Source organism: Prionailurus bengalensis, chromosome A1, assembly GCF_016509475.1.
Source record: "Prionailurus bengalensis isolate Pbe53 chromosome A1, Fcat_Pben_1.1_paternal_pri, whole genome shotgun sequence".
NCBI classification, from domain to species: Eukaryota; Metazoa; Chordata; class Mammalia; order Carnivora; family Felidae; genus Prionailurus; species Prionailurus bengalensis.
The window spans coordinates 240364076-240389300 of NC_057343.1; the positions used below are offsets into that span (position 1 = coordinate 240364076).

The 25225-nt window shown below is 61.4% G+C and overlaps 1 protein-coding gene across 2 annotated transcripts; it reads left to right on the forward strand.

Moving 5' to 3' along the window:
- On the forward strand, window positions 1-25192 carry LOC122495867 (tubulin polymerization promoting protein). 2 transcript variants are annotated; one of them, XM_043601936.1, is made up of 4 exons: window positions 1-105; window positions 10327-10647; window positions 20490-20643; window positions 20813-25192. In XM_043601936.1, exons 2-4 carry the CDS (start codon window positions 10331-10333, stop codon window positions 20939-20941), a joined length of 600 nt encoding a protein of 199 aa, XP_043457871.1. In that variant the 5' UTR covers window positions 1-105; window positions 10327-10330; the 3' UTR covers window positions 20942-25192. The 2 variants fall into 2 exon arrangements, with proteins under 2 accessions (XP_043457871.1, XP_043457864.1); XM_043601929.1 differs by lacking the exon at window positions 1-105 and adding an exon at window positions 761-1040.
- Window positions 25193-25225: the final 33 nt, after the last annotated feature.

Below are 25225 nucleotides of genomic sequence, written 5' to 3' on the forward strand. Positions count from 1 at the left end.
GCGGAGCTGGCGAGCACGGGGCGGCGGGGGTGCGGGAGCTCGCCGGACACCGGTCGCCCGCGGCCGAGTGGCGGAGGCGCTCGCTGCAGTGGCCGCATCTCCGAGGTAAGCGTCCGCAGAGCTCGGTCCGGGGCGCTGGACGCAGGACCACCCACTCCGCCCGGGCCCGCCGCGCCTGCCACCTGCGCCCGCCACGCCCCCTCGTGGCTGCGGCCCCCTGCGTCCCTGCGCCCCCATCCCGGGCCCTGGGCTGCCCGGCGGTCGGTGCTGCGCGCTGAGGCCCCCGGGGGCTGCGTCGGGGGCGTGGGTCCGGGGGCGCGAGGGGCGCGAGCGGGGGCGACCGCGCCGCTAGGGACAGGTGGTTGGTGCGTGGGCCCCGGATGAGGCGCTGAGGCCTGTCTGGGCGGCAGCGCTTCGCGCGACGAAGCCGCGCACCCCCCCCCCCCCCCCCGTCTGCCGGCAGCCCCTTTCCCCGCCGCCGCCGCCGCTGCCGCCTCCCCACGTCCCGCTACGCGGACGCCCGGGCCTGGGGTGGTCGCCGCCGGCAAGACCGAAGGGAATTAGGGCTTAGAGGGTGTGTAATGAAGCCAGTGCCCCGCAGCCCCAATTCCGGGAGCCCCGGGGCCACGCAGAGAGCCCAGAGTGAGCGTGGTCCCTTGACAAGGACCGCGCCGCCCCCTCGGGGTCCTAGGCCCCTCTCTGGTCATAGTTGCTTCACCGTTATCATGCCAGGTGACAGTGTCTGCCGCTCACTGTGCGACTCCAGCAGCCTCCACGGAGGGTGACACATTCACTTATCGCCTGTGAGCATAGAACCTGGCAGTCAGGATGAAGAGATCCGCTGCCAGTAGGTTTGCTCACACACCTCTGGGGAGCAGTGCCCCACCTGTGCAGCAGGACCAGAGAAACCCTTTATTCTGCGGTTTCCGTTACACAAATGCAGCCTTGAAATGAGCTGGGGAGAAAATCCATTCCTGCCACTCTGCTCATGACTGTTTCGACAGGCGTTTGGTGTCTCTGAAGATGAGACACCGTTTAGGGTAAGCTGACAGTGTGGCCATCTATCTGCGTATTTAGTGGTTAATTTACCTGATATCGGCAGGGTCTCGGGGACGCTGGATAAAGGACCCAGCTCCCATGTCCCACTCTGCAGGCCTGTCCTGACTCCCCATGGCCAGCCTCTCAGGGAGGACCCAATGGAGGTGGGGGGGGGGCGGGGGGAGCTCTGCATAATCCAGGGCAGCCCCGCACTCCTAGGAGGTGATTGGTAAAGGCCAACCTGGATCCTGAGTGCCCTTGGGACCACAGAGGCTTGGAGTGATGGGGAGAGAGCTTGGAACAAGCAGGAAATGGGGGTGGGGCAGCGAGACAGCGGTTTGACTGATGCCTTAATTAAGCTGGATTCTGTGACCCTGTCTCTGGTACCAGCCACTCTTCCCATCACATGGTCCAAATTACAGGGCTCCTCGAGGGTTCTGGGGGAAGGGGTGCTGGTGAATTTGTCTGCAAATTGCCTGCGGTAGGAGGGTATGTGCATTCTCCTGGCGGAAGTGTCTGCCGCTTTCCTGATTTCCAGAGGGTTCCATGAGTGAGAAAGGTACCATAACTTAAGTGCTACATTAGAAAATCCCTCTCCGTGAGTGCGGAAGGATGAAGTGATGGAGATCATGGGAAGCTCTCTTGGATGTATTCTTATCTCCCTGGTGCTGTTTGGCTCCTCTTCCCGAATCCTTTGAAGTCTCAGTAAATAACTGTTGTAAAAGTGTATACAAGGTTATAAATGCTCATGGTGGAAAATGTGTAAATCACAGGAGAATTTAAAGAAACTTAAATCACTCATCACTGCTTGAGGATGCAGAGAAGGCTTTTAGCAGCCAGACGGTCCTCAGGGCCGCAGAGTGCTCCAGGCAGGAGAGACTGAGAATGAAAAGCTTCCTCTGGGAGAGGCTGCGATGCCTGGAAGCCAGGCCTATTTATAGCTGGTGATGTTGCTGGTGAGGCAGGAGGAGCATGTCTGGGGATCTTGGGACCACAAGGCAAGGGCCCTGCTGCACCTTGAAGTGTCAGGTCCTCTCTGGGCTCAGCGTGGCTCCAGCTGGAGGGCGGTGGGGGCGGGGCGGTGTGCCCCTGAGCCCACAGACCCTGGACCTGGCAGACACTTGCCTGTGTGTAAGCAGCAGCCTTACCTCAAGGGGGTGGGGGGATGGAGCGCACCTGCACCTGGGGCTCAGACGTGGTCTCCAGCCTTTCTGGGTGAGGACAGAGCCCTGGTGTCTGCCCTCAGCAGTGCGTCTTCAGGGGGACCCTTTGCAGCAGCAGAGAGTGCGGGGTGCGGGGTTGGCCCTGCTGGGGCCTCGGGTGAGGGCGCGGCCCTGTGTGAGCCCCAGGAGCGGCCTGTGGGGGGGGGCTGCTCCTCCCTCCTCCCCACCTCTCATCTGATGTGGGGTGTCAGTCTGCTTCCAAGCTCCTCATTCCCTGGAACTGTGCAATAGCACAGGACGGCCGTCAGCCGGGAGGTGTAATTTAGCGCTCAAACACAGGACCTTCTTGGTGAAGAGTCTAAAGTCTTACATAGAGTGTAAGGCAGTGACAGTTTTCTGCCTTCCCCGCCTTTGCCCCCAGCCCTCGCTTCTCTCAGCAGGGGGACCTGCCAGCGGGTCCTGGGAGGAGCACGTTCACACCGACTTTTTCTTGTTTTTAATGAGGTTTGTGGTGAGGAATGATGGATTCTTACCTTTGCTCAAGCCTAGATGTTAAAACCACCTGGAGCCTTTTCCACTCCTCCTGCTGCCTCTGTGGTGGGGCGCACCCATGTGTCCCCAGCGTATGTCCCTGTGTGTCCCCACGTGTCCCTGCATGTCTCCAGCATGTCCCCAGGGTGCCTGTGTCTCTGGTTCTCTTGGCATAAGTGCAGTGCCCCCGCGTGGGCTCCGTGTGACCTCTGGCCCTGAGCCACGTTTCCCCAGATCTCTCCCTGTCACACCTGTGTGACTGCATGTCTGCTGAGCACCTGCCAGGTGGGAAGCCCCACTGCACTGGGGACAATACCCAGCAGCCGGTGCCCCCGGGTGACCTCGTGCAGTCCCCACATGCCCCGCTGTCTCACCTGCACAGGAGGGCGGGGGGGGCGAGGGGGGGGCGCCAGGTGGGCAGGGTGTGGGGCGTGCGGTGCAGGTGTGGGTCTGGGCCCAGAACCGACGTTAAGTCAGGTTAAGTCAGGTGCTCCTCGAGTGTGCCTGCGGCCCTGCGTCACAAGCTGTCTGTAGAAAGCCCACCCACACCCTCCTTCTCCATCCAGGTGTACGCACTTCGTGCACTCACTGACCCTCGACCCCGCTCCCGTCATTTAATACCGTAGGACAGACTGTCCCCAAACCAGGGCTTTAAGATAGTGACCCCATTTGCTTTTTGCTCATGACTCTGCCACCCAGCAGGGCTTGGCACGGACAGTGGTCCCCACCCCCTGACCTCAGCTAGGGGTTTGCTGGCCAGACAGGACCACCCAAGGCTGCCCTGCTTAGTTGAGTCTGGGTTGAGTGGCTGGCACGAGGCTCCCCTGTCTCTGTGTGGGGTCTCTCCAGAACGTTTGCCTGTCCCCTGAGGGAACAGGGGAGCCTGGTTCTTTGTCATTTGGCTGTGTCCCATGGTCCGGCCAGCTGGAAGGGCCCCTGGCTTGAGGGGCAGGAGCTGGTGGGTGGGAGACGCTCTAGGGTGGCCCCCTTCTCGGTGCTTCGGAGGACCAGTTGTGGCAGCCCCTGGGGCCCCTGGCCCTGTGCCCCTCGGCCTTTGACGGCCCCTGGCCTGCTCCCTCAGGACTCGCTGCACCCTTTCCCTGGCAGCAGGTCGCACGTCTGTGGGTGGACGGCCCCCTCGGCCGCGCGGCCCGCTGCGCCCTGGTTCTGATTCCTGCTGCTTGGTCAGTTGTCCCCCGCGTCCTCGGGATCTGAGGCTCCATTCTCCTGACACCCTGCAGGCCCTGCCCCACTGGGCCTTCCACCCTGGCAGGGGCCCCTGCCTGCTTCTCTGGACTTGCTGCCTTTTTCTCATTGAGTTGTAGGGTCCTTTGCAGGTTCTGGAGACAAGCCCATATTTGTATCTTCTCCTACCCCGTGGCTTCCCTTTTCTCTCCATCGGTGATATTTTTTGATGAACAGAAGTTCTTGATTTCAGCCTGGTGCCATCCTAGAATTGTTTCCTTTAAGGGCAGTGATTTTTGAGGCTTGTGCAGTGGATCTTTCTCTATCCCCAGGACGTCAGATACCCTCAGCCCTCACCTTCGTGAGGATTTTGCCTTTCCTCCTTCAGTCCTCGGAGCGCCTGAAGGGTGGTGTCGATGCCCCGTCTCCCCTGCGTCTGCCATTTACTGAAAATATGCTCCTCCCTTTTTTCCGCAGGGCCACCTTGTCACACACGTGTGCACATGTGTTTGGGCTCTGGCGCCCCTCCCATTGTTGATTCTGTCCCATTGGCGCTGTCTTTGCTTCCAGACCTTTCTCTCGAGTCTCCATGCCCGTGGAGCAAATCTTGTCTTTCTTTTAAAATCACTGTGTATTCACAGCCCTTCTCCCACGTATGTCAGCTCAGTGCATCTGGATACTAGACACAAAAGTTGTCGGAGTTTTTATCTAGATTAAGTTAAGACTGTGGTTGAATTTAGGGACAGCTGACATCTTTCTGTATGTAGATTCCAACCCATGTTCATAACGTCATCATTTAGGCCTTTCGTTTCCTTCAGTGGCCGAGTTTTCTGTGTTGACTGTCTGTGCGTCCTCTGTGAGCGGTGTTCCTAGGAACTTGTATTTCTTCATATTTTAAATGTTGCATTTCTGAATGCTTTTTACTGTGCGTCTTTGCTGTTATGCAGAAATGAAATGGCCTTTTGTGTGTTGACCACGTATCCAGAAACACCACTAGACTCACTTATTGATGCTAATAATCGTCCTGGGATCCCTTTGGGTTTGGCGTGTGCACAACCCTAGAAACTGCAGATGATGAGGTTTTTTCCCTAACAATTTTTATATCTTCATTTCCTTTTCTTGCCTTACTGTACTGACATGGGGAATACAGTACTTGCCCAACTTAAAAACAAACGCTTTCAATATTTCAAGTGTGGCGGCGTTTTTCAGTTTTTTTGCAGGTGGCCCTTTTTCTCAGAATAAGGAGTTTCCCTCTTTTTTCGATTTACTAAGAATTCGCATGATGCATAGATGCTGACTTCTGTCAGATGCTCTCCCTGCGTTTATGACGGTGGCATTAGTATGACGGGATTCTGTCGGTTAATGTTTTGTTTAGGATTGTGAAGGACAGTTTTTGTATCCATGGGCAGCTCCTCAGGTCTGCCTGCGGTGTGGAGTGACTCTGGCTCCCACCGAGGCCGGGAGCTGGCTGCCTTGCCCCTGCAGCAGGGCTGTGTAGGACCCGCCCCCCACCCCCACCCCCACCCCCACCCCCACCCCCACACTTGTCATTGGGTTCAGGGCCGCCAGGCAAATCAGACCTCGCCTTGATACCTTCAGCTTGATGACACCTGCAAAGACCCTTTCTCCAAACAGGGTCACATTCACAGTTCTGGGGGTTAGGATGTGGCCGTTCCTTTCTCGGGGCCACCTTTCAGCCCACTCCTCTTGCCCTCAGGCTGCCTGCAGGCGCTGACAGAGACCCCTGGCCGTGCACTTGTGGGGCCAGGCGCTGGGTGACTGAGCGGCTAGAAGTTTCCACCTGTGTCCTCATCCAACCCGTAGGGTACCACCTGCCCGGGGACATCTGTCCGGGAGCCTCAAGTCTCCCTCCGGTTCAGCCCACCAAGACCAGGGTGTAAAGTGTGGGAAACGGGGCACCCGCACCCTCAGGGCTTCAGTGTTTTCTGTGTCATGGCTGGGACTTGTGGGCAGAGCATCTTAGGACAGGTCTTAGAGAACCTGTGGCCCAGGCGGTGAGCCACGGGCTAGTGTGGGCCTGGGTAGCCATCTTGGAGCCAGGGGGCCCCAGAGGGCCCAGGTGGGCTAAGCCCCCTTCTCCTCTGTCCCTGCTGGTAACCCGGGGCCACCCTCCCATGCCACTGTGCTCTCCTTGGTTCTGAGGCCCTCTTTCGGGATTGGGGGTGTGCCGTGGTGCCCCTCATGCTGTGTGTGTCCTCATGCCTCGAGGGTTCTTGCACAGAAATGGGGTCTCGGTCTGGACCCTGGGCCCCGGCGTCCCATCGGTGGGCCCAGCGATCATCCCAAGGGCTTCAGCACCTAGAGCTTTTGCTGGCCTGGGCCCAGGTGTCAAGATCCGGGAGACGTGGGAGTGAACAGCAGGGACACTGAGCAGGGGCTCAGGGAGAGCCAGAGTGGCTTCCAGAAGCTTCCCTCTGATGCGCCCGCCCCCAGGAGCCCTATCCCCCTACAGGGCCCGTGGTGTCCCTCAGGGGCCCAGAGCCTGGTTCTCAATCCCACTTGCAACACAGTGTGTCCCGTGCAGACTCCACTGCACCCAGAGGGGCTGGCACTGTGCCTTTAGCGGAAGAGGTTAAGGCAAGAACCCAGAACAAGATGCTGCCTTTCGTGGGCGGGCACTTCTGGGAGCCGAGGGGCTTGGCGGGGCGAGCAGCCCCCACACAGGCCTGCGCAAATAGGGAATTCTGCCCCTGCACGCAAATAGGGAATTCTCCAGGGAACGCTATAGGTTCCAAGGCTTCAGGACACTCCAGCCCTGTTATTTAGCAAAGAATATCTGCCTCTTCTGGGTTTGTGGCTGCAGGTTGTCCCCGAGGAGGACACTGGTTCCCCCTGTTTCAGGGGCCTGGACTCACACCGCACCCCAGCAGCACGGGGAGGCCAGCGCAGGACACCTGGGTGCCAGCTTGGCAGGACCTGGCTCCTTCAAGGACACCAACATGGAGTTTCAGGAGTCAGGACAGAGCCTGGGAGTGTGCTGGGGGACGTGGGGTCACACTGGTGGGCTCTCCCCCCTCTCAGAGCGGGGGCCCAGGGGCAGGTGGGCAGGAGGAGGGGCTGGCATTTCTCAGAGAGGGTCTCTGGGAGGCTGCTCACCTCCAGGCCAGAGGTTCCCAGGGAGATGGGGCCAGAGGAGGGGCTCACGCAGCCCCCAGGAAGAGTGACAGAAGCCAGCAGCATGTGGAGGACTGGGGGACAGGGGTCTGGGTGAGCTCTGGCTTCCCTGTGGCCTGTCCAGATTCCCAGACACATGTGTCCTGCCGGCCCCCACCTTACCCCACTCTGCACACCATCCCTGGTCTCCGATTCTAGTGTAAGTGCAGCTCTTCCACAGAGCCTGCGCACAGACACCTGGTCCTGCTCACAGACACACCTGCTTCTGTTGCAGGACCATCACTAACAGGGAATTCCAGTGTTCCTGGTCAGCAGTTCTGTGTGCTGATGTCCATGTGGCAGCTGACAGTGGTCTGTGGGGGTCTGTCCTGTGTCACCTTTTCTGTAAGTTTTGCCTTAGGCAGTCGAGGCTTAAGGAGGTTGCCAGGGAGAGTCCTTCTGAATTGGGGCCCGACTCATTTTGGAAATAGGGGCCTTGGCCTGGTGCCTCTTTGGGGCCTCGATGGCTCCCGGGGGGTGGGGGCCGAGGAGACCACATGGCGCCTGAGAGACAGCCTTTCCCGGTGGCGGGATGATCCCTGTCTGGCACACACTGGGGCTCAGGCCCATCCAGGTCTGTATGGGGCCCGCTGGCAGGGGCTGCCCTCTGGCCCCTCCCCCCCCGTCCCCCCCCCCCCCCCCCCGTCCCCAGGTCCCTAATTCTCGAGGCCCTTCTTTGAAAATGCAAATCCAGTAACACAGTCTCCCCACACCCAGTGTGGGTGTTTATCAGCTCCCTGCTCCTGACCCTTCTGGCCCAGGGGATGGCTCACGTGAGACCTGGGTGCTTCCTCCCCCTCCTCACTTCCTCCCCACCCCCCTGCGCTCGCTTCCTCCCCCTGCTCACTTCCTCCCCACCCCCCTGCGCTCGCTTCCTCCCCCTCCTCACTTCCTCCCCACCCCCCTGCGCTCGCTTCCTCCCCCTCCTCACTTCCTCCCCACCCCCCTGCGCTCGCTTCCTCCCCCTCCTCACTTCCTCCCCACCCCCCTGCGCTCGCTTCCTCCCCCTCCTCACTTCCTCCCCACCCCCCTGCACTCACTTCCTCCCCACCCCCCTGCGCTCGCTTCCTCCCCCTGCTCACTTCCTCCTCACCCCCCTGCACTCACTTCCTCCCCCTCCTCACTTCCTCCCCACCCCCCTGCGCTCACTTCCTCCCCCTCCTCACTTCCTCCCCACCCCCCTGCGCTCACTTCCTCCCCCTCCTCACTTCCTCCCCACCCCCCTGCGCTCATTTCCTCCCCACCCCCCTGCGCTCACTTCCTCCCCCTCCTCACTTCCTCCCCACCCCCCTGCGCTCACTTCCTCCCCCTCCTCACTTCCTCCCCACCCCCCTGCGCTCACTTCCTCCCCCTCCTCACTTCCTCCCCACCCCCCTGCACTCACTTCCTCCCCACCCCCCTGCGCTCGCTTCCTCCCCCTGCTCACTTCCTCCTCACCCCCCTGCGCTCACTTCCTCCCCCTCCTCACTTCCTCCTCACCCCCCTGCGCTCACTTCCTCCCCCTCCTCACTTCCTCCCCACCCCCCTGCACTTGCTTCCTCCCCCTCCTCACTTCCCCCCCACCCCCCTGCGCTCACTTCCTCCCCCTCCTCACTTCCTCCCCACCCCCCTGCGCTCACTTCCTCCCCCTCCTCACTTCCCCCCCTCCCCACCCTGATTCTTACACATCCCCAAACAGTCTGGGTTTTTTTCAGGAAAGCAGGTGAGGGCAAGGAGAGAGACTCAAGGGTTTCACAGAGTGGGGGGTCGTGGGCGTGTAGGGAACTCTTGGGGCAGTCCTGAGCTGGGGGAAGTCCTCACATGGAGGGAGTGGGCAGGGCATTCGGACCGCCAGGTCTCTGGCCAGCCAGAGCGATCCCTGGGCATCCCTGGTCGTACCTGGCCACACGTGAGGGGCCTCCACCCCCACTGTGTGCTGATTTGTGCCCCGCAAGGTAAGGGCTCTCCTCGGGTGACCAGGAGACCCGTGCCCGCAGGTCCGGGCTGCCATCGTCGGCACAGACAGGCCTCTCTCGACAGCTCCGAATTCCAGGAAGCCTCTGCTAGAGCTCTGGGGCTCTTACAAACTAATCGTGTCATTATCTCGTCATATAGCACATGGACTTATCAAAGGATAGGAAAGGACACGCAGAACGCCTGTGACTCCTCCTCCCTCCGCCCTAAGAAGCTCCTTTTTCAGACAGAGAAATGGGGTCAGCGATAACACTGGAAGTAACTGGGTGTCACCCGGCCTCTGCCGTGGGTCCCTCTGAGGGCAGGCACTGGCAAGGCAGGCGCCGGGTTCCTGTCCCTGGGTGGGCCTGCGGGAGCCTAGAGGGTCTGCTCCCTGTGCATCCACGGGGGGCCGCCTGGAGGAGAGGGCACGGGTGGCCTCGAGAGCCGTCAGTCCAGACCTGCACCGGCTTTGCTGACCGGGTGGGCATGGGTGACCCTGGCCTCAGGTGCCCGTCCTGGCTTCCTCTGGGTCAGCCAGGGCCCCCAGCCCAGACTGGGAGGGGACGCTCACTGAACTGAGGACTCACCACATGCTTGCCGCTCAGGACTCTGCGTGTGTCCTGGGGGCACTCTGCTCTTGCCGAGCCCCTGGGGCACGGACGGCCACCCACTGCTCCCCTGGGAAGTGACTTCTGGGGGCTCCGTCACACACCTCGGTGGGGCTTGGACACCTCAGGCTCCTGTCTGGGCCACTGGCCGTGACACAGGGAGGGGGCCCCACAGGGACCCACCGGCCTTGGGGATCAGGTGCCCCACGAAGGCAGAGACCCGTGGATAGGGCAGGGCAGCCTCCGCTGGGCTCCTGATGAGGGGCCCCACGTCTGCCACACTCCCACTCCCGCCATGTGCCTACACTAGGTCCGCAGCCCATGGTTCTGGGTCTCCCTCCCCATCACTGGCAGGTCCCTTGGGAGGATATCATTCTGGAGAGTCAAGCAGATGTGGCCCAGGAAGGAGACAATGACACAGTGGCCAGTAGGGGAGTGACAGGAGGGGCGCCGAGCCCACAGGAGGCCGGATCGGGCGCTTCCCCGTGGACTCTGTTTGGGGACAGCCCTCATCCAACCACCGGGTGCCTGGCGGGGGCCAGCGCTGGGAGGGACAGAGTGCCTGGCAGTAGCTTGATGCCCGAGGGACCTGCCCCATCCTGGGTGCCCGCTGTGACATGGGCGGCCAGCCTCCTGCCCTACGCATGGCTCTGTAGAAGCGTGGTGACCCCTTTCTCCCCTTCCTCTTCCAGCAACATGGCTGACAGCAAGGCCAAGGCTGCCAAGGCCGCCAACAAGACACCCCCCAAGTCCCCAGGGGACTCCGCAAAGGACAGAGCGGCCAAGAGGCTGTCACTGGAGACAGAAGGTGCCGGCGAAGGGGCGGCCGCTGCGGCCCCAGAGCTCAGCGCCCTGGAGGAGGCTTTCCGGCGCTTTGCCGTGCACGGGGACACCAGGGCCACCGGGCGGGAGATGCACGGCAAGAACTGGTCGAAGCTGTGCAAGGATTGCCAGGTCATCGATGGGAAGAATGTGACCGTCACTGACGTGGACATCGTCTTCAGCAAAATCAAGTAAGTGCCCCCCAGGCCTCGCACTCAGGACTCCCGGTGGGCGTTGTGTTCAGCTGGCAGTGAGGGGGTGGGATGTGCCAGTGCCCCTGACCCGTCGCTTCTCCGGATACGATGCCCAGGATTTGGCCGGGGCTGGCGGGGGTCCCTGGAGCTGGCGGCAGAGCTGAGAAGCCTGCCCCTCGGGCGTGACAGGTGCCTCGCACCCTCGAGCCTCGGGAGGTGTTCGCACCCGAACTCTGATGCAGCGTCATCGCCGCGGACTCGGTGGCTGTGAGCGGTGAGCCCGTGTGCTTCCCGCACGCGTGCGCGTGTCCTTCCTCCTGGATGCTGGAGAGAGCGTCCGGCGTGGTTACGTGCCTTCCCCGTCCCTCTGGGCGCTTCTGTGGCCCGAGGACGCCCTCCCCCGCCTCCCGCCCTCCCAACCTGGGGACCCACCCGAGAAATGTCACAGCGCGCCCAAGGCTGCCTGGCGTCTAGCGATCTCGGTGTAGGTCACACTTGTGGGAAAATAGCTTCTTTCTGACACGTGCCCATCTCAGTTACTGTGACGCCTTAGCTGCACGTCCCCGTGACCTGGGCACGTTTCCCGGGACGGCCCTGTGCCCTCCCTGTACATTCAGCGGTGGATGGCTTCCTCCCTGTGTGTCACCAGCGGCTGTGACTCCGTGTCACCAGACACGGTGTGTCTATCCAGGGAGGTCTGCCTGCTTTCCTGGGCAAACAGTGGTGCCTGTCCTCACAGTGACCACCGACCAAGGGGGCAGCCTTCTCCTCCAGAGCTGGGAGGCTGCAGGAGGGTAGAGCTGCCCCACGAGAAAACCAACCCTCAGGACCCAGATCACTCACCAGGTGGAGGGGACTTGGTGCCAGAGGAGGAACCAGTCAGAATTCAGGGTCCGGGCAGAGGCCCCAAGGAGACCACAGCTGAGGGAAAGGGATTCTAGTGAGCACTCCACTCCCAAGGCCCAGGGTCAGAGGGGAAGGGACAGGGCCGGGGTGCAGGGGGGATGAGGAGGTAAAGGTGGGGTGCAGGGGGAGGAGGAGGAGGGGAAGGTGGGGTACAGGGGGAGGAGAAGGTGAAAGTGGGGTGCAGGGGGAGGAGAAGGAGAAGGCAGGGTGCAGGGGGAGGAGGAGGAGGGGAAGGCGGGGTGCAGGGGGAGGAGGAGGAGGGGAAGGCGGGGTGCAGGGAGAGGAGGAGGAGGGGAAGGCGGGGTGCAGGGGGAGGAGGAGGAGGGGAAGGCGGGGTGCAGGGGGAGGAGGAGGAGGGGAAGGCGGGGTGCAGGGGGAGGAGGAGGAGGGAAAGGCGGGGTACAGGGGGAGGAGGAGGAGGGGAAGGCGGGGTACAGGGAGAGGAGGAGGAGGGGAAGGCGGGGTGCAGGGGGAGGAGGAGGAGGGGAAGGCGGGGTGCAGGGGGAGGAGGAGGAGGGGAAGGCGGGATGCAGGGAGAGGAGGAGGAGGGGAAGGCGGGGTGCAGGGGGAGGAGGAGAGGTGAAAGTGGAGTGCAGGGGGAGGAGGAGGGGAAGGTGGGGTGCAGGGGGAGGAGGAGCAGAAGGCGGGGTGCAGGGGGAGGAGGAGAGGTGAAAGTGGGGTGCAGGGGGAGGAGGAGGAGGGGAAGGCGGGGTGCAGGGGGAGGAGGAGGAGGGAAAGGCGGGGTACAGGGAGAGGAGGAGGAGGGGAAGGCGGGGTGCAGGGAGAGGAGGAGGAGGGGAAGGCGGGGTGCAGGGGGAGGAGGAGGAGGGGAAGGCGGGGTGCAGGGGGAGGAGGAGGAGGGAAAGGCGGGGTGCAGGGGGAGGAGGAGGAGGGGAAGGGCGGGTGCAGGGAGAGGAGGAGGAGGGGAAGGCGGGGTGCAGGGGGAGGAGGAGGAGGGAAAGGTGGGGTGCAGGGCGGGAGGTGCTCTGTGGTTGGTTTGGGGTCCCAGGTAGACATTCCATCACCAGGGCCAGGTGACGCCCTGGGAGCCCCGGAGATGTTCTGCTGACAGTGTGGGCCAGAACCCCCAGGGGCCCGGTGTCCCCGCCCCTCCGCCCGCTGACCTGCGCAGTGTCTGAGGGCAGGGCCCCGGGCGGAGGGCAGGTGCGCACTCCAGACCTCCTGGGTCCCTCATCGGCTCCCTGGTCTGTAGAGCCCTGGTGCCCGAGGGCCCTGGTCCCCGAACCTGGACCGCTCTCCAGCAGACGGACCGCTCCTCTGGGTGTCCACACGGCGTCGTCTGGGCCCAAACGTCCATTCTGTCGCCTGTGGCCCCCCGGCCCCGCACCTCCTACCTGTGGAGGCTGAGGAGATCGCCCGGTGGAGGAGCCGGTGTGGACAAATGAGCCCCCCACCTCTGCCCCCGCTCACCTCCGTTGCTCTGATCTGTGCCCCCTTCTGCCCCCACCCTGTCTGCCCACCCCCTGTGCCTGGCTGGGCGCTCTGGTCCCACCCTCTTCCACGCGTCTTGGACTTCAGCGTCCGTGTGGGGTTCGGCTGCGCGGGACCTCCCCTCTGGGGTGTGCTGGGTCTTCTGGTCACTTTGTCACACTGACCTCGGCCTGAGCCTCGGGGCTGACCCCTGCCCATTGCCGCCCTGCTCGCAGACCTGCTGGACCCTGACTTGTGCCGTCCCGCCTCCTCACAGAGGCCCAGCCCACCTGAACCCCCACGCACCTGGGGCGCGGGTTCCCGACCTCTCTTGTGTGTCCTTGGGGCATCTTCTAGTCCCTCCTCGGCTACAAGCTGCCCCCTGGAGATGAAAAGCTGTGCGCTCCCCAGCTGGGTCTGCCTGATCCCCAGGGTCACCCCCACAGAGCAGGGGCCAGACTCTGGGAGCCTCTGGGAAGTGTGGCCTCAGGGTCAAGGACATTCCCAAGAGGGGCAGGGGCGGGCCACCTCGGCCCAGAAGGTGCTAAAGTGTTCCTACTTGGCATCCACCGGGGAGGGGGCCGGGGAGGGGCCGCATCTTGGTTCTTTCCCCCGTATCTCCGGGTTGGGGGCTTCAGGACCTTTGGGGACCAGGGAGCCACACGGCGCCTGCCTCTACCCACTGCCCAGGATGGCAGTCTGGCAGCTGGCAGGGACCAGCCCTCTGTGTCCCCACCTGGGGGTCTGCACGTTTGCCGTCCCTGTGGCCCCCGGGGTTGTGACCAAGGGGACTGATACCTGACTCTGGAGATGCTATCATCACCAGGGACCGGGTTCCAGCCCGAGGTGTTGTGTCCTCTGCCGAGGGGGTGGGGGGGGGGGCTGGCCTGCTCTCCTTGCTAAGAAACACGAGCCAGATCTGTGGTGTGGTTCCCGTGGACGGTTGCCACGGCCAGCCGGTCTCGGGCATGTGGTGCCGCTGTTGGCCGACCCCCAGGGCCAGACGGGAGCCGCGGCTGCCTCCGAAGGTGTCTCTAGCACTGGTTCAGCGGTTCAGCGGTGCAGCTGTGCTCCGGCACCCCAAGCGGGAGGGACAGGAGGGCAGCCGTGTTGACCGTGTGCTCACACTGCTGGGGTGGGGGCAGCAGGAGCCCCAGGGGGCCCACGTGTCCTGAGCTGGGGGGCAGGAACCCCGAGGAGGCCCAGCATGGCCCCCATTTCTCCCCTGGGCGTGTCTTCAGGCCTTCAGCACTGAGCTTGGGAAACCACACGCATCCAGGAGACATGGGCAGGCCCGGGAGCAGAGGAACCTCAGAGCCGTGTCCCTCGGGGAGGGTTTCAACAGGGCTGGGAAGGCACAGCCGGTAACACGCCAGGGGTCCCACACCCTCGGCGCCGGCCCAGACGTCGAACTGTCGGGACGGGTGATGGCAGCCCTTCCTTCTGTCACCTTTCATTCCTGTCACAGAAAGTTGCCTCCACGCTACTGCGCACAGGCATTTGCACATGTATGCACACACGCACTCACAGCCCACACTCGTGTGCACAGAAGCACATACACGCACACGGCTCCCAGGACACATGTGTGCACGTACGCAGGCATGTGTGCTCACAGGTAGAACTCAGGCTCTCCACACCCCCGGGGGTGGGGAGGTGGCTCACTCCGAGGATGGGTGCCCTCCTGTGTGCAGGAGGCGTGGGCAGCCCGCCACCCAGGGAGTGGGACGCGGGCCCTGGTGTGAGCACCCGCAAGGGAACCCCATCTGGTTGCAGTCCCCGTCCCAGGAGGCAGGGCGTCAGCCGCTCAGAAGCTTGGGGCCAAGGCTCGGCCCCCGGCCCCTGGGCACAGAGGGCTCCACATTGCAGAGCCCAGGGCTCCTTGGGACCCCTGGCGTCTCTGCCCCGGCTCGCATGGGGGAGCGGGGGAGTCGTCTGATGGGTGGGCAGTGGGGGGCCCCAGCCCAGCAAGGGGTTGTGGTCACAACGCAGTCACACGGGCCTGTGGTGGCCACTGGGGCCCCTACAAGGGGGCAGGTGCGGGCAGGGCCCGTGCCCGGGTAGGCTTGCTGGTCACCTTGGAAGGGTGTGGCAGGGGCATCGTGCCTTGTCCCCGGAAGGGGAGGTGGATGGTGTCCCGGGCGGGGTCGTGGGGTCCCAAGGGAAGGCTGCAGGGTTAGAGGACGCTGGGAGGTCCCGAGGAGACCGTCTGGATCTGCTTTTATTTGGCCTTGTGACGAGGGTGGTCTTGGGCGGGACGTGCACGTCCTGATCGATGGGGTCTGGGGTCACACTTGTTCCAAGTGGCAGCCGTGGCAGAAGCGTCCTCGCCTCGTGGGAGCCACGGATGCAGAGCCACAGCCGCTGACTGGTGGAGGAGATCCCGCTCTGTTTGCAGGCGGTTGCCATGGCTCTGCGGGCGGTGGCGCCAGCCCGGGTATCTGCAGGCTTTGTTTAGGTCCTGTTGCCACGGCAGCGCTTGTTTGTTTTGATGTTACTATGTGTTAAATTTTAAACAAATTTCTCGCAGCTCCACTCCAGGTCTGGATTGAACGCTATTGTTACCAAGACAAAGCCTTCTGGCACCCTCTCCGCCCCGAGGGGCAGACCTCGGTGGGTCTCAAATACTAATTAATCCAGACCCTGTGTGCTATCCAGCACGAATAGCACCCTGACAGCCCCGCGTGGGGAGCCCGGACGACAGCGTCCCCTCAGTTCTGCCCGTGTGCTCGCGTGGGGTGCAGGTGGAGGGCCCGGCCTGAGGGGGGCAGAGGGCGGCCTCCTGGCCCATGCGCGCGCCTATTTTCGGGTTGCTGTGTGTTCGGAGTGAGGGGCCGTGTTTCCTGCAACATGATGCTGGCGTCTGGGTCTCAGGTTAGGAAGAAGCACCTTGGCGGGGCTCCCTGGGGCCTGTCGGCCACTGACCGGCTCCCTTCTTGCCACACACCCTGTGGCCCCAGCCGGGACATGGCCATGGCCCGGACGTGGTGGGACTTGTCCGAGGCGGGAAGCGGGAATAACAGAGCTGAGCCTTCCCCACAGAACACAGTCCAGATGCTGCCCGCCGCCGTTCCACCACGATTGTGGGGCGGGGGCATCCACGGGAGGTCCGGGTGAGGTTGGCAGGGCCCCGTGCGTGCGGGCACATCCCAGAGACACCAGGGACAGGGGCTCCCCTGTGCCGGGCCTGCCCAGGGCCCACACTCTCCAGGTGGGGGGCAAGTGAGCGTGGGCATTTGGGGTCAGTGGCGGGGTCAGGATGGCCACGTGGCTGAGGCCTTCTCTGTGGGGGCCCTCTCCTGGCCTGAGGCCATGCAGGGCCTCCACGGTGGGCAGCCTGGTGTGTCTGGAATCGGGGAGTTGCTGACACTTGGCCCCTCGCTGGGTTGATATGGATGCTGGGTCTTAGCACACCTTTTGTCCTTTTAAGGTGACCTTCCCCAAATGCTCAAAAATGGTTTCAGTGACCTCAGTGGGTCTGTTTCATAGCCCATCCCCTGCCATAGCCACGATGGCAATTAGGGGTGCAGGTTGTGGGGGCGGGGGGTGGTGGCTGGAGCCCCCAGGGACCCCGCCCCTGCCCCTCACAGGGCAAGCCCAGCCCCAGGCACCTGCATGAAGCAAGCACGCTAGGGTGGCTTTTTCCTACTTGGCCGGGAAGAGTCGGGGCCACAGCTGCCCCTTCAGGCGGATCGGGGCCTCCCCGCGGCCCCTACGGACCCACAGCATCATGGTTGTGCCCAGGCCCTGATAGGCGGGTGGATCAGCAGCAAGGGGGAGTCCTGGGTAGGAGCAGGGCGGCCACTGTCTGCCAGGAAGGTCTGGCTGCAACTGGTCCTCCGTTTTTTGTTGTTTATTTTTTTTAAGAGAGGGCGAGAGCAAGCGAACGCAGGGGAGGGGCAGAGAGAGATGACAGAGGGTCGGTAGCAGGCTCCGAGCTGTCAGCACAGAGCCCGAAACCCGGGCTCGGACTCGTGTTACCGTTGAGACCATGACCTGAGCTAAAGTCAGACACTTGATGGACAGAGCCCCCCAGGCACCCCACTGGCAGTCCTCCTTGGGCACAGCGTGCAGTTGGAGCTTCTGGTCTGGCCTGGGAACTGCCCCAGCTCAGGCATGATGTGAGGGCATCGCCGCTACATCACAGCCACAATGACAGCTCCCCCAGGAGCCCCCCACTCCTGCCAGCCCAAAGGAATTCCCCACAGGCCCCTCCTTCTCACTGAGCCTCATCAGGGCCTTAAGTGGCCCCTTGACACCCCACTTCCTGCCTGCACTGGCATCCTGGCCAGCCAGGCTGCCCTCTGGACAGGTCACCCAGGGCCCTGGCTTTGCTGCGGGGGGGGGGTGTGTGTGTGTGTGTGCACGGGGGGCCAGTAGCTTCCTCCCACCTGAGTGGCAAGTTCTCCGTGATGACCCAGCATGCTGCCTGACACCTCTTGGAGAGGTGTCCCTGGGAGTGCCATCGGTCTTGAATCATAGAGGTGCTGGCACATTTTGGCCCGAAGCCCGGGAGCCTTCCTGCTGTTGGCCCTGGGGGGACATACGCCTGTCTCTGGAGGGCTGCCCGGGCCCCCGCCAGCCCCAGTGTCCCCAGGTGACCTTTGGCACTGGCAGGGTTTAGCCCCCTGCCCACCCTGAGTTGGGTCTGGAGGCCTGGGGGACACAAGGCTTGGGAAGCAAAGTGAAACCCCAGCTCATGGGGCCTTGTGTGTGATCAGTGACCCCATTACTGCTGGGCGGGCCTGCAGGCAGGGCACTGGCCAGCCAGGCCTGGAGCTGGGAGAGGGGGTTTCAGTGTGGGGACACCCTCCAGTTCTGTGGACTCTGGAGAACAGGCTCACTCTGTGTCCAGAGAGCAGTGTAATGTGATCAGTGTCTCTGGGGAAGAGACGGGCATTGTCATTCTAGAACTTGCTGTGCATTGCTCTCTGCAGCAAGGTGCCGGGTCCCCTGGGGAGAACTCCCTGATGGGCAATCACGCTGGGGACACTTGGGGACACCCGGCCCGGCCAGGTGGAGCGGGAGAGTCGGCCTTAGGCCCGTGTCCACCAGCCCTGAATGTGGCCCTCTGATGGGAGCCCCCGTCAGCCTTTCCCCCCACCCCCAGCTCAAGTGACTCACACTGGTGGCGCCTGGTGCCGTGGTGCCCAGAGAGGGCTGCGTGCTCCGGCGGCCAGTCCCGGGGCTGGCCGTCAGGCCTGGCATCCACATGCCACCCGGGCAGGGAGTGAATAGGAGACAGGAGTGCCTTTGACGGCCCAGGACAAACAAACAGGGCCTTGGCCAGGCAGCAGGGCAGGGATCTCCGTGTGGGGCGGCTGCTGTGAGAACCTTGCTGCCGGGGAAGGTTTCCCCAGAGGCTTGCGGGGGGGGGGGTGCGCGGGTCGAGGCCAACTGCTGTTGGGGCAGAGCCCACTGCCCACCACTGGGTCTGAGGAAGCCCTGCACCCACCAGGTCACCAGCCCCTGCTGTGCGGTCGTGGTTGGGACCAGCACCCGAGGACAGAAGGGGCATTTGTGTTCTGAGTGCAGGCCCCGTGGGGGCTCAGGCTTCCCAGCCCCGATCCCTGACTGCGGGCTGTGTCCCGTGTCTTCCGACGGGCATGTCAAGTGCCTCTGAGTCCCTGCGTGTGGTGTCCATCTGTTCACTGCTGAAGGACACCTGACTACGTGGTTTACATGGGACTGCGGTGCGTCTGTCCTGTGTCGAGCCCAGACTTGGGGGCTCAGAGCCGTAACTGCCATACTGCCTCCCCGGGTGGACGCCACGTCGGAGTGCCCAGCTGACCACATCCTCCCGGTGCGGCCATTTCACTGGCTTCAGCCACGCTGGCCGTCCGGCCCGGTAGGACTCGCCATGTGCGGTGGCGCTTTGTGTGCTCTGCGCTGGCCACCCAGGGGTCTTCCTGGACAGCGTCTGGTTTGGGTATTTTGCCCCGTTTTCTATGTGGGATTCTCCCTGTTAAGTTTGAAAAGCTTTCTCTTTCAGGTGTCTGTTTGCACGTGTTTTCTCCCCATCTGTGGCTCATTTTGTATTCCTCGGAACAGCATCTTTTCAAGGGCGTGGGGTTTTAAATTTCGGTGCATTCCAATTCCTTGTTTCTTTTATGGACTTTTTTGGTGTTGTTTCTAAGAAATCTTTGCTTCACCCAAGATCACAAAGTTTTTCTCTTAGGTATTCTTCCAGAAGTTTATAGTTCTAGGTTTTGTGCTGAACTTAGGACGATGGCCCGTTTTGAGTGAGTCTCTGTAGGCACTTCGAGGCACAGTGCAGGGCTGGGTCCCCGCTGTACCAGCATCAGCTGTTTAGAGACGGCCCTTTCTCTGCTGAGCTGCCTTTCTTTGCTCTTCCGTGGAAACCCTCGTATGGGTCTGTCCCTGTGCCTTCGTGGTTATTGTGGCTGTTCTGGGCCATCTGCTTGTGGACATCTGCAGGGCCGTCCCACTCAGTCCTCTGCACCCACAGGGTGTCCCTGAATGGCAAGGAGCCGCCCCCACAGGACCTCTTGTTCTAAAACCCTGACAGCTCACTCCATGGATTAGCAGGAGAGATCCAAAGTGGTAAAAATGGTTTTTTAGTAAAAATTATAAAAAGTGCACAGTTTAGAATCTTTCTGAAATTTTGTGAGTGGCCTGCGGCAAGGAATGAATAGGGCTGCATCTGCCCCTAGCCACCTTGTGCCCCTTAGGCAGGTGGCTTTCAGGTGGGGGCAGTGGGGGTCCTGGGAGGAGGGACAGGCCCTGGGACCACTTTGCTGGGCGTATCGGCGAGGCGGCCGCCCGACCCCGTCCCCGTGTGATGACAGGGACGTCGGGCCACGGTGGCCCCAGGCAGGACTCGGCCTCTGTGTGGTTCAGATGGGACGAGCTTCTTGACCTGACTTTTTCCCTCCTTCTCTGAGTGGACGCCACACACGCCCCATTTTAGAACCAGACAACAGCTTTGTTTTAATGTCCAGTTGTTCATAAAGGATATGGTTCCTTTAAGCTTTTTTCCAAGACAATTTATATTTGCTGCCGTTGCCCATGGCGACCGACTGTTGGGCATAAACAGTGCACACCAGGGCGGGGGAGGGGCATATTCTGTATTTTAACGTTAGACTTGATTTCTGCTGTGGGAGAGAGGTGGGGGTTCCCCAAGGCCACTGGGCCCCCACCAGGTTCCTGGGTGGGGATCCCCTGATGTCACTGGTCCCTGGGTGGGGGCAGGGTTACCCCGATGTCACTGGGTGCCCAGACAGGGGCAGGGGTCCCCCGATGTCACCAGGTCCCTGGGAGGTAGTCTCCCGATGTCATCAGGTCCCTGGGCAGGGCCAGGGTTTCCCCAATGTCACCTGGTCCCCGGGCAGGGGTCTTCTGATGCCATCAGGTCCCTGGGAAGGGGTCCCCTGACATCACCTGGTCCCTGGATGTCAGCAGGTTCTGGGGGCACTACTTGGTGGGGCTGTGAGTTAGGGAGGGGAGTGGCCCTGGCTCGGGCCCTGAGCGCTCTCCTCCCTCAGAGGGAAATCCTGCTGGACCATCACATTCGAGCAGTTCAAGGAAGCGCTTGAAGAGCTCTCCAAGAAGAGATTCAAAGACAAGAGCAGCGAGGAGGCCGTCCGCGAGGTGCACAGGCTCATTGAGGGCAAGTCCCCCATCATCTCAGGGGTGATGGTGAGCATGGCTAGCAGGGACTCCCTGGAGGGCAGCAGCCCATGGGGTCTGGGGTGGGACAGGGGACGTGTTACTCCCTGGGGGCGTGCTGACCCAGCTGCCGACGGCCTCACGTGCTCACTTGGCCCCTTGCGCTCACACGGGCGCGCCCCATTCTCTCCCTCTACAGAAGGCCATCTCGTCGCCCACTGTGTCCCGGCTCACAGACACGACCAAGTTCACGGGCTCCCACAAGGAACGCTTCGACCCATCAGGCAAGGGCAAAGGCAAGGTGGGCCGTGTGGACCTGGTGGGATGAGTCAGGCTACGTACTGGGCTATAAGCACGCGGGCACCTATGACCAGAAGGTGCAGGGTGGCAAGTAGCCATCCCAGGAGCAGCCCTTCCCGCTGGGGCCCGTGCCACCTCACACTTCATTACATTCCCTTGCTCCCTGGGGAAGAACTCAAGGCTGGGGCCCCGGGGGGCCGCGGGGGTGGCAGTCAGGCCTCCTCCTGCTTGGGGCCTGGCATGCTTCTCTCTGACCCCCAAGTGAGGCCCCGAAATCACTGACCATTTCTAACACACCTGCCACGTCCAGTGCTGGCCAACAACAAACGGCCTTTTTCAGAGCGTCTCCTGGGACCAGACCACACTAACTACCTGGCTTACAGGTGAAAAGTCCATTTTAAAGGGGCCGGTGGGCCACAAGGGGTGAGTGGGACAGACCCTGTCAGAAGGTGGCCACCTGCTGAACTGCAAACCCCTCCCTGGAACCTCGAGGGCAGCACAAGCTAACGCACTAACCAGCAGCACCAAGAAGACAGAAGTGAGCTGCTAACAGGACATCATGAAGGTGTGGGGAGGTGGGACAGGTGCTTGCATGTGCACACACACTCACACATACCCACATGTGTGTGCTTGCAACACGCACATGCTCGCACACACACACACACACACACACACACGCACACACATTGTGGAGCCGGAGGAAGGTGAGCCAGTGGGAGGGGCTCCTCAGTGGACCAGAGGAACACGGTCTGAAGTTGTCAAAATGGAAACCAAGGACAAGACCGTTTACTTTATTGTGTTTTTCTAAGAATAAACTGGAAATGTATTTGTTCCCAGAATGGGTCAGCGAAGACAGAATACCATTTCTGCCCCTTTCTCTCCTGCCGTTTGTGTCTCTAGGCCAGGAGACCCTGCTGGCTAAGGCTTCCCATGCAGTTGCTTTGCTGGCATGATGGTGTCTTCTGTCCGGGGCCCCACTCTGCACTCAGGGCCTCTGGGCTGTGGGTCCCCATGGCTGCTCCCTGTTCGCTGTTCAGCTTCGTGGTTCAGTCTCTGCATGAGTCTTCCCTAACCTCTCCCAACCCCTGCAAATGCAGAAAACCACATGACAGAGGCAGGCCCACAAAGGGCCCCGAGGCCAGCAGCATTTGTTGGCATTTGGTTTCTCCATGAGGCTGGACAGGGGAGTCAAGCATTGGGACTCTTGTCACAGTGGCTTCATGGGGACATGTCCCCTTGCAGAAGTGCCACCAAGCCTGGCAAGTGACTGGTGGGGCCGTGTGGTCCTGGCGCTGGTCTTGGGAAAAGCCCATGGGAGCCTCAGGGCAATGCTTCTTGGAGCCCGTCCACCCTGGCCACTGTTCTGTGAACGTGGCAGCTGGCTGGTTGGGAGCACTCCCTGGTGCACAGCACAGGCGGGTGAAATAAAGACCAGCACCGGGGTGGCACACGCACCCGCCTCCCTGTGCCCAAAGGGCATGCTGGTCGTCGCTAGAGCTAGGGATGGTCCCTTGTCTGTGCGGTGGGGCTCGGGGCTCGAGCTCCCATCCAGCATGGCCCCTCTGAAGGGATGTGGTCCTCCCCCTCGCCCCCACGGTGGGGCCTCGCCAGCAGCTTGCTTCTGAGGTTCTGAGACTTCCCAGTGTGTAAAATCTGAGATGGTTGCAGGCCTTGAGTCACCTGTGCTCACTGCAGTCTCTAGTTTCTACCTTGGTGATCCTGAGCTGCCCAGCCAGGCCTCTCCACCCCATGGTGGGGGAAGGTGGGGAAACCAAGGACTGAGTACTGGAGGAGGGACAAGCAAGCAGGACACAGTATCCCCGGCTGGACTGCGGTGAGGATCTGGAGGCAAGGGGAGGATGTGGGAAATGTTGGAAGGTGACTCTGAACATGACAAATGTTTCTCAACAATGAGCAGATCACAAACCAGACCTCCTCCCAGATCCTCTTGGGCACCATGTTGGGGAGCACCGTCTGAGGCGGTGGGGCTCCGCCTCCTGCCATTACCACCTGGGTCCCCCCGTAGCACAGCCATGACATAGCGTGGACACTGGAGTCCAGCAGGACCTTGGCCCCCACAGTGTGCATGCCCCAGTGAGCCGAGGGACGAGGGTCCCCGTGCCAATGCACAGCCTGTACCGGGAATGCACAGCCCCCCTCACCCCCAGGAGGCCATCTTCTGTGCCAGAGCGGGGTTTCCAGGCAAAACAGCCTCCCCAGGACCACCCTGGGAGATTGGGGTCTAAGCAAGAGAAACCACACATCTGCCTGCCCACGGGGACCCCTGCTGTCACGCCCTTCCCCAGAGCAGGAGCCCTCTTCTTAGTGGAAGGCACCAGTGCCACAGTCTGGTGGAGCTGAGCTGCTCACTTGTGACCAGTGTTTCCCAATGCGCTCCTGACTGTTCTCACAGCACCTTCCCATGGGGTTTGTGAATGGGTCCCCTTGGCGGTCCACCCCGTCCCACAGCAGGGAGGTCCGGTTGGCCACACAGGGGCTACAGTCTCCCCTGTCTCCCCTGCCCAATCCCAAAGCCTCTTCAGACGGCGCCCGTCCCCAGACAAAGCCTGGACGTTCCCTCAGTCAGGAAGGAGAGGGAGGTGGCAAAGACTCCATCACGAGTCCTCAGTGCTCTCCATTCCATCAGCTTAAAATAATCTGTTAAACGTGTCGCCGCATGCGTGTGGCCCACGCACACGCGCACGCACACGCGTGCTCCTCCATCGGGGTCTGAACACTGAGAACACACAGGCAGGGTGTGTGTCTTTGCTGCATGTTATATGTAATGCCAATTATCTTCTACTAACCGTGGTTACCCAGAAATCCAGCGTCTATCTGTGAGTGAGAGACTGCACAGCACGAGGAGACAGGACACGTTCTGCCAGGGAGGGCAGGGCTGACAGCATCTGAGTGTCAGGAGAACTGGAGGAGGGTGCCTAACACTGATCACACCAGAACACTTATTTATTTCTATTTAACGTGATAGGATAGGCAACTAGGTGGCGGTAACAGTCAGCTTTACCAAAGTGAAGTTCAAATCTTGTAAGTTTAGGATGTTATCGCAGAAGATATATATTTATACCGGAGTATTTTCACACCTCTCGTGTCCCCAGTCCTACGTTTGCGGCAGATGAAAATCACAGCCGATGCGAGAAGCCGGGGAACAGTGCGCGCAGGCGGCTCGCTGGCACCACTTCCTGTTGGTGTGGCTCTGCGTCTGCGTCCCCGTGCTCAGCGCTCAGGACATGCCACGGGCGTCCCTCTGGCTGCTCGGTGGACAGGGCCTGCGGCAGCGGGCTCATGCCCCCACCCCAGACTGCTTCTGTGAATAGTTTTTTGGCGCCCAGCCGTGCCCATGTGCTCAGTCGGGCAGGACGTGTGGCTGCTTTTGCGCCACGTCGCGTGGTGGTGGTAGGAGGGGACACCTAAAATTTTCACCATCTGGCCCTTTACGGGAAAAGCATGTGCTGGCCCTGCCCTGGGGACCCAGCCCAGCTCTCTTCATACACAAGCTGGCTGCTCCCCCATCCCGCGGCCCACGCCACATGGGACGCCCCGTGGTCACCTGTTCCATGCAGGCCAGGTTGACAATTCAGCTGTACTGTGAAGTTACCAATAGGCTAGAATGTCCTTAAAACACTGACCCTGAACAGCTCCCCTCCACTGATTGACTACTGACACTGTGGAACCTGGTGGTTCAGGGTATGCCCTCTGTCCCTGGGCATGTGGAGGGCATGGCCCCAGGTGGGCTGGGCAGTGGCCACCCTGAGCTTCGAGAGGTTTTTTTCTCTCCCTCTAGACTCTTGAAATCCCAAACCAAGCCAAACAGAAAGGAAACCCACACAACTTAAAAGAAACTTGAAAGGGATCGTATACTACTAGTTTGTACTAAGTTTTTTTCAGGAAAGGGAAATAAATTTATATATATATGCAATATATTTTTACACTGTTTTGTTACCATTAGGGAGTCCTGAGTGTATCACTTTATCAGTGTGATAGTGAAGAGTAGAGTCGACGTCTTGGGTGTTCTGACTCAGAAAGGCACGTCTGCTGGCGTCTCAAAGCTGCACTCAACCAGGGATATGTATGGGATCGGGGTGGCCCTCCTCTCCCTCCCAGAGCGTGAGGCACTGTGTCCCCGGTCAGAGCTGCTGTCAAGGCCTGACCTGCAAACCTGTAGTGAAGCAGCTCCTGTCTGTCTGCATACTGCTCCTCCTGTGCTTGCTGTTAACATTGTGTGTCAAATTGGTAAAGTGATAAATAAAGGTGTTGAAATGTGGATCTGTTGTCCTCAAGGTGCACCACCTACACC